Source organism: Condylura cristata, unplaced genomic scaffold, assembly GCF_000260355.1.
Source record: "Condylura cristata isolate star-nosed mole 26May11 unplaced genomic scaffold, ConCri1.0 scaffold00003, whole genome shotgun sequence".
Taxonomy (NCBI): Eukaryota; Metazoa; Chordata; class Mammalia; order Eulipotyphla; family Talpidae; genus Condylura; species Condylura cristata.
In genome coordinates, this window is record NW_004567104.1 from 2,063,705 (window position 1) to 2,072,736 (window position 9,032).

The 9,032-nt window shown below is 42.9% G+C and overlaps 1 protein-coding gene across 2 annotated transcripts in view; it reads left to right on the forward strand.

Annotated features, from left to right (window-relative positions):
• Positions 1 to 1,741: 1,741 nt before the first annotated feature.
• PPM1L (protein phosphatase, Mg2+/Mn2+ dependent, 1L) overlaps positions 1,742 to 9,032 on the forward strand; it is a 194,912-nt gene continuing 187,621 nt past the window's right edge. For both annotated transcript variants that reach the window (XM_004674926.2, XM_012733205.1), the window contains exon 1: positions 1,742 to 2,885. In XM_004674926.2, the coding sequence (XP_004674983.1) occupies positions 2,487 to 2,885 (399 nt within the window). In that variant the 5' untranslated portion in view covers positions 1,742 to 2,486. The remainder of the gene's footprint in view (positions 2,886 to 9,032) is intronic.

The window sequence follows — 9,032 nt, forward strand, 5'->3', positions numbered from 1 at the left end:
CTTCTCACCCACCACACATCTGGCCTGTCCCTCAGTTCTGTAAGCATAAATAAATAAATAAATCTTTTTTAAAAAATTAAAAAATAACTCTAATCTATTATCTTTGCTTTATAGCTTCATAAAAACTTTTGCATTCATTGTCATTTTGAAAGCTTATCATTACATGACTTCTGAACAAAATCACCTAATTTATTTTAAAACTATTTTTTTAGTCAGGTGGAAAATACCAAAGAGAACACAGAAGAACATATCCTATTCTCAAAATACTGTTAACAATTCTACACATTTCCGCCTGTCTTTTCTTTTCTATACATGACATGCCAATTAAATGCCAGTTGTCACTATTTATGCTTATGACAGCTATCTCTGCTTTTTTGAGGAAACTGAAAAAATCGAGGAAATCAGACAAAAGTTCCAAGCAAGAAATGAAGACCTTCTAAAATCTACCACTGTGCTTAATCATTGTGAATGTTTTGGTGTATTTTCTTCTATTATGTATTCTCTATCTATCTATCTCCAAGGAAGAAACCCTTCTGGAAGACAGACACTGGTTTAGCTGGGATGAAGCATAATATTGTTAGTTGGACAGGATGTCTTTAAGTGCACAGGTGAGTACCCACAGTCAGGCACCCCAATTCAGATTGGGTTACTCTGTAACAATATAACAGACTAGAAGTTGCAGATCAGCATTCTTCCTGGACAGGACTAGCAAGAATGAATATGTTCTTTAACACTCATTTGTTTCAGTATTTTAGGCTGAACTGTACTTTGTTCTTTTCTTTCTGGAACACTTTCAAGGTCATCCGTGACTTGCCCATATTTGAACAAAGTTATCCTTCAAGGTTTTTGGAAATCTGAACTCTTCCTGAGGCTCTTCACTTTTTTTTTCCTGACTCCTACTATCTACTTTACCTTCTGCCCTGAGGTTGGAGGTTGGTTGCTCTTTGGAAGCTTTAGAAGGATCTTTAAAAACAGGCACAATAGAGTTAGTCCAGGCCTCCCAGCCCTGCCCCGGGGGTCTATTGTTATCAAAGGATTTAAAGCCTGGAGGGCCTTCTTAGCAAAGTCCTTTGCAGTGGGCTGGGAGGGGGCAGACCAGTGGCTGACAAGCCCAGGCGTCAAGAGGCACCCAGATTATTGATCATCAGAGCCCAACTCCAGGTTGACTCTGAGTCCTCACAACCTTCAGTAGATGTTTTCGCGTCAGCAGAAGGCTGCTGGGCCCTGGCGCACTCTTTCTCTCTGCCTTTCGGGACATTTGGGCAGGCCTCTGTCACAGAACCCCCACCGCCAGATCCTCTCGTCTTGCTTTGCGAGCCGGGAGAAGTGCGTCCCTTCTGGCTTGCCTTATGCCAGCGAGACGGGAACGCTCCAACCCGCCGGCAGACAGGAGGGGCGGGGGAGGGCGGGAAGTGCGGCCTTCTGCTTTGCAGCCTGCAGCAGTGACTTCCGGGAAACCAGCAATCAGACTGCCTAGAGTCGTTATTATATTGTCCTGGGAGATCGCCCCGGATACAAGAACACCCGCCTAACTCGAATAGGGCAGAGGCCGCACCTCTCGGTTCCCCTCTGCCTGGACCGCCCACGGCTGCGAGCGTGCAGACAGTGGCCCGCCGTCCTCACTTGGGCTGCGGCGAGCCCCTCCGGCCTCGGTCCGGCTCTGGGGGTGGGACGGGGCGGGGCGCGCGCGCGCAGGGGTAGGAGTGCGTGAGCCGGAGCGCGAGCTGGGAGAGTGCGAACGCAGCCAGGCGGAGCGGAGCCGGGCGGGAGGTGCGGGGAGAGAGGCTGGCACCGACGGGCGGGCGCCTGCGGCTCTGTGCCGGTCGTGCCACGTCACTGGGCTCCGCGTCCCGCCGCTTCTGCCCAGGCTCCCGCAAAACTTTTATTCTCTGTGCCCCTCACCCTCTGGGTGTCCGGAGGAATTGAAGCTCGCGGCTGGAGCTCTGCTCTTCCGCCGCGGCGACCCTGGGGGACTGGCACCCCTAGCCCGCCGGGCTCCAGCGCCCGCCCCGCGCCTTCTCACCTGCTCAGCGCTCGCAGGCGCGGTGCCTCCGGGGCCGCGCAGGCGGCAGCGTCTTGGAACTCTCGCGCTTACCGCTGCAGACCGGCGCAACTTTAACTTGATTGCTCCCTCCTGGCTGGGGCACGAGTAGCAGCTGCGGCGGCTGCTACTGCTGCGGGTGCTGGCCGCTGCCGCCACTGCCGCCTCACCGGGAATAGGGGAGGGAGGTGGCACCGCGACTAGCACCAGTACCGGTGCGCCAGCGCAGGCCTCTGGGCCGCCCGCTCTGGGAACAAAAGGGAAACTGCCTCTACTGCGAGCTGCCTGCCTGCGGGTCTCGAGCCGGGTTTTCTGTCCTCTCCTCCACCGCCACCCTCAGCGGCTGCTCTGCGCCCCTCATCGCGGTAGACCCCGCAGTGCTCCGGGACCCAGCGAGCCTTTGGGGCGCGCGTCGCTGCTAGTGTTGGGACCCTAGCGATAATAAATGATAGAGGATACAATGACTTTGCTGTCTCTGCTGGGTCGCATCATGCGCTATTTCTTGCTGAGACCCGAGACGCTCTTCCTGCTGTGCATCAGTTTGGCGCTGTGGAGTTACTTCTTCCACACGGACGAGGTGAAGACCATCGTCAAGTCAAGCAGGGACGCGGTGAAGATGGTGAAGGGCAAGGTGGCTGAGATCATGCAGAACGATAGGCTTGGGGGCCTCGACGTGCTGGAGGCCGAGTTTTCCAAGACCTGGGAATTTAAGAGCCACAACGTGGCGGTGTATTCTATCCAGGGCCGGAGGGACCACATGGAGGACCGCTTCGAAGTTCTTACAGACCTAGCAAACAAGACGCATCCTTCTATCTTTGGGATCTTCGACGGGCATGGGGGCGAGGTAGGAGTTCACTGGGACTGTGTGTGTGTGTGTGTGTGAGAGAGAGAGAGAGAGAGGGGGAGAAAGGATCTGTGTGCCTGTGACGGTAGGGCATGGGTGCAAGGGGTGTGGAAATGACTTGGTGCCTGGTTGGACAAAGCCTGCTGGTTCCTATTGAGGTTAAGTTGCCTCAAATACGACTGGACGCTGACCTCTTCAGGCTGAGGGTCAAGTTTGGGGGGAGGGAGCGTCATATATGTTCAGTTAGGAAACCTAATTTACAAAGTGTCCTAAGGTCTGAATTCAGGAAATGAATGAGTGTGTTAGTTTCGCGGGACAAGGTGATGGTTTCTACAGTGAACTTTGATTGAGGGCATCAGCAGCTCAGGATGCTAGGATTTGAGCCCCATCCAGGTAATAAAGAAGGAAGAATATATCATTATTGCTTTATTAACGGAAAAAGATTATATCCTCAGAGTCCTGCTAGTGAGGGCTCAGTAAGAGTAAAAGGAACTTGTGAGCACTTCTTATCTCCTTCTTCCTGAGGAGGAACTCAAGGGCAGCTCCGCCCTTTTTCTTCACTCCATTCACTTTACAAGTGACGTGTGGCCAGTTGGCTCGATTGTCTCTCTAGCTGCCGTCTTCTAGCTGAATTGTGGCGCTGGACTGAGATGATTCTGACTTTTGCAAAGACGTCGGTGCCTGCATCTCACCTCAGAATTCTTGCCAGTGTATGTGTGTGTGTGTGTGGTGGGGGGGTGGTGGTGCTGGTGGTGCGCTTATGCCTCCCAGTTACTAAACGTTTTTGGTATTGGTGTGTAGCTGGAAGTAGAAGGTGAGATTACAGGCAGGTCCTTTTCTGCATTTTTCTAGCACCCTGGTTAGGCTCAGTAGTATCATCCTAGGCTAAGTGAGTGGAAAATGTGGCTGGAGCGCTGTGTTAAAAAAAAAAAAGAAAGAGAAAATATCAGACCAGCTCCCCCCCCTCAGCCACCCCCTCTCTCAAGCAGTTTGGAACTGAGTTTCCTTGCCGCATTCTTTCTCCACCTCCCTCCCTTACCAGCCTGCTTACTTACTCAAGTTCCACCTTATCATTCCTCATTCTTCCATCCAGCTTTGTCCTCCCTTCTCTTTCAAGCATTTGCTTGTTCTTTGTCCTTTATTTTTGGTGGATCTTGAGAAAGTTTTTAATTGGTTATCTTATCTGCATTCTCTCATTGAATCTGTCACTTCACCCTTTCACTCTGCTAATCTTTCCAAGATAACTATTTATATCCCTTGTAGAACCAACATTGTCAGGAATAAAAACTTAGTTGGAAAATTTATTTGGTGAGCTAAAATAAAAATTTTTGCTATTTTCAACTCACTTGAGCCCTTTCCATATTCTGTCTTTCAAAATGAAGTTTTCTCACTGCTTGTTATTTTGTACTCTCTTGTGTGGTGTGGGTTCCTCTCCCCCAAGTTATAGGCTAGGTTGGAGATGTGAAGTTAACTTGTATCTTGGATAAAAACACCCAAATGACAAGGTTGACAGTATAATGAGTGATTTGTTTTCTTGGCTGGAATAATATTGTATGTATTATCATATTATATGCCTAAACTGTTGTAAATCATTTAATGAAGTTTATAGTTCTTACATATTTTTACATTAAACTTGTTGGTAGATGATAATTTATATCAGGTCTTAACAAGTACAGTATTAACTTACAGGTCTGGATGTAATATTTCTGTTGTGTAACTTTGGGTTTTGTTTGTCTGGATGTACTGTATTGGCATGTTTTGAACCTGTTCATGCAAATGAAGGAATATTCACGTTTTTCTTTTGATATTCTAAAAGCTGAAAGTTTGCAGACCAAAGCAGATTTTAGACTGAAACAAAATTGCTATCTTTTGATAAATATATTATCCAAAAATGGAATGCGATAAATGCTTTTATTTTACTACAAGTTTTTTACATATGTGGGATTTTTCATTAAAATTTTAAATAAAGAGATGATGATTATTGTTAGCAACTCTACAAATACTTTTCATTGTGCTTTCCATTAAAAAAATGCTGTTTACAAACAGTATTCTCTCAAAGAGAGAATCATTGTTCTGTCTGTGACCTCCTACAGTAAGTAGCCAGTTCATTAGCATTTGGCTTTGTTTTTGAACAAAATAAATTACTATAAACAGGAGTTCTTTAGTTATTGGGAATGTGATAATAGCAAATATGCTTTGGTAATTTCTTTTTTGTTTTTTATTTTCATTCAAAGAAAGCCTCGCTAATTCTTGTCTTTTGTGTAGCTTCTATAACATTCATCTGAGGAAGTGCCACTATTTGATTTTGATATAGATGTCACATCTCTTTTCATAAAATGGGAAGATTTTCCTAAATTCTCTGTTGTTTGTGTGTGTGTATGCTAGCAGTGGAGTTGAAGAGAAGATAGAGATAAAAAAGAAAGAATAGCTTATAATAACTTAAGCTAATAAGAAAGATAAAACCTGGGGATATCTTCAAAATACCCATTTTTTTTTTAAGAGCTAGAAGGACCAAGGCTGCCTTGTATATAACTTTCATTCTTTTTTTTTTAAGATGAGATGTTGTGGAAATTGTGACCTTTCTAAGTTTACATGGCTAAGCCGTTCAGACCTTTAGTTTGATTTTTATGTTAAAACTTTGGTAAATTAGTTTGTATGTTTTAAGTAGCTTGCTAGGTAGCATAGTAGGTGTACAAATGTGAATAACCCATGGTTTTGTCTTCAGTGTAGCATGTATACAAATTCTGTATATTCAAAAATTATGGTTATGGCATGCTTAGGGTGTTATCAGAATACAGATGAGGGGCATTTAGATCAGGCTGGGAGGTGAGGAGTCCAGGTAAAGGCAGCATTTTCTGTAAGATAGCAGTGTAAATGTTGGCTTGAGAATCTGACTCTGAATCTCTGTTTTGCCTATTAAAAGCAATCACCTTGGACAGATTGTTTAGGCAAATTTACCTGGGCGCTTTTAACCTGAAAAATAGGTTTAATAATGCATTCTTGTCTATCCTCATCAGTTGTGTTGTAGCCTTATCTAGAGAAAGGAAGAGGAAGTCGAAGAAGAAAACTTACAGATCAAGGAATCTATGTTGTTGAGGTAACAGTATCTAAGAGAGAGTGACCTTACATGTGAAAGTAAAATTTTGATCACTGGAAAAGTAAATGTTAATTATGGATAAATTATAGCTATGACCAAGCTCTCTTTGTTCTAACTTCTGGTGAAATAGTAATTAATTCAGAATTCCAGGTGGTCTAGCACTGGGAAAGTGGTCTTGGCTTCATGCACAAAATTTCTCATTAGTGAAAATGAATGGTTTCTGATTAATCAATAAATTAGTATTCTGACTTTCTCTTTAGACTCTTACGATTTGGGTTACCATGAGTTCTCTTGAGTCTATTCAACTGAATATTTTTAACAAAGATATTTCTCTGGACTTCTTATACTGAGGAACACTGTATATATAACTTGTAGATGGCGAGATTTTAAGGAATCTTGTCTTAGTGAGCCTGTAGGCTAACTTCCTCACTTGATGCCCTTAGGCCTATGAAACTTTACAGCAAAGATACTCTATGTGTGTGTGTATAAAGCAGTATATATATATATATATATATATAGCTGTATAACATTAAAACAATAGAGAAGTCAATAAAATAAGTAGCTCAGATTTCATCAGCTGATTCAAAAAAGGCATTTTTTAAATGAAAAAATATCTTCTAGGAAAATGAATGTTTTTGTGCTTTTTTGGTATATTTATTTAAAAGCAAGAGGTGGGGGCCCTCCCTGGTGGCGCAGCAGGTTAAAGCACAGCATTGAGAATCTAAAGCCGCTTCTGCATGAGTTCGATTCCCGCCTGCCCCAGAGGGGACCACATGGCGTGGCAGACCTCTCCTGACCCGCCCGCTGCTCCCCTCAGCAGTGTACTTCGTGGATCTGCCTGTTCTGTTCCCCACTCTGTCTCTGGTGAAGCCTCTCGCCGCTCCTGAATCTCTGGCCTATACCCCAGTTCTGTATGCACAAATAAATAAATCTTTAAAAAAAAAAATAAAAGCAAGAGGTGGGTTTTGATTAATTTCTGTATTATCTAGAAAGAATAGCACCAATCCTTTGTGGCAGTTTTCTCAATGTTTGTGATTGAAACCTATCTTGAGAAATGGATTATTGTGTGTTCCATATGCTTATGGTCATTACTGTATTAAAGGTCATATTTCATTGTGTCATAAAATTGACATACAGCTTGGCAAGTAGTTAAGGCCACACTTCATATCAGAGAGAAGCTGAGTGTCAGGGTCTGGCAGTCTCCAGATCAGCGTTTCTCAGTTCAGAAGAAAACTTGTTACTAAGGACTACCTAAAGGACATACACAATCTAGTTCTTTAGATCAGTGACTTCCTATTTTTTTTTTTAAAGGTTATTTATGCGTACAGAACTAGGGTACAGGCAAGAAGTGCAGGATCAGTAAGAGGATTCACCAGAGGCAGAGAAGGGAGCAAAACCCGCAGATCCACGAAGTGTACAGCTGAAGGGAGCAGGGGGTTTGTCAGGAGAAGTGTGAGTTGCCTTGCCTTGTGGATCATCTCCCTGGCTGGGGATGAAACTTGTGGTAAGGCAGCTGCCAGTCAGCTTCATGGTGCTGCCATTTAACCGGTTGCACCACCAAGAAGAGCCTGACTTCCTAACTTTTCAAGTCATGTTTCTTTTTGAGAATGTTATCAAGTGGAAGATATATTTCCCAGCAAAATGAACATATAGATCAAATTTTGTTTAGAATTTCAGAGCTATATAAATATATGAAGCCTCTGGATTTTGGGTTAGTCTAGATAAAATTAAATCTATCATACATTCAGAGAGCTGTGTACCTGCATATCTTCGTTGGCCCTCATAACTTTCTGATCCATCATTTTGTACTTACTACTCATGTCAGGAGGAATTTCCTTCCAAGCTCTCTGATGAGTCAACAGCAAGGTATTGCTGAGGGCCTTTCTGTTACATAAAATAGTGTCCTCTTTCTGAGACCAAGGGAGATCAACAGCTCGCCCATAGCATTTTGTTACTTCATATATAACTGATTTGATTATCCTGTTAGATATGCTAGGTTTAAATTTCTGATCTTCTAGTAAATGTGCAGAACTTTATAATATACATTAATTTAGTACCTCACTCCGTGGATAGCTTGTCTTAGCTTGTCTTTCCTATAGTCTTCTTTTTTTCCACTTTTTTCCTTTCATCTATCAGATAGATCATTTTAATTGCTACAGTTTATGTATTTATATACATTTCATAAGATCCATTCTGAAATAAGGTAAATTTCTGAGTAGGTGAATTCTGAATTGCCCTATGATCTGCTTTTCAGACATCACAGTGGCTAGTAGTATTAGATTGATGTACAAGAGGTATATGGATTTAGTATGCAGAAAGGCCTTTTGGTTTAAGAGAAAATTCAGATTATTTTAATTTAAATAGGAATATTAACATTTCTGTTCCCAAAATGGCAAAATGTGGCAATGCTTCCTCCTTAAAAGCCCCTACTCGCCTGTACTTAGGAACACTTTGTAGGTGAATGTAGTAGTCTGATTGCTAATTTTTTTGTTTTCTCAACAGATTGTAAATTCAGTTTAGTAAAATCAACATTTTTTTGTATGTCTTCCACATGCACAGTGTTATGCATTCTGTGATGCCCAAAGATGAATCAGTGCATTCTTTGTTCTCAGGAAACATTCTATGTAGAGAAGTGAGTTTTTTTTTAAACACACTCATACACACACAAACATACAACTGTAAGATGCTGTTGAATTACAAGAGGGAAAAAAACCTGACTGCAGGAGTTTGGGGAGTTTTGGATAATTCTAATTATATCCTAGCATTTCTGTAGGCAGAGTTTGGGTGTGGGGAGGCCAAAAGATGATATAGTAAGTGTGATATGGTATGGTGGAATTAATAGTGTGAAAATGGTACAGTGGAAATAAGGTTGAGGCAAGGTTGGAAGAAAGGCAGGTAGCACTATTTGCTTAGAGCAGGCTTTCCCCAGTTGCTTTCATTCTAGAAGCCTGTTCATTAGTTTCCCTTCCCCCCCATATTCATGCCTTTTGTGTTGTGAGATACTTAATATTTTTTGATTTTTTTTAAAAGATTTATTTATTTATGCATAC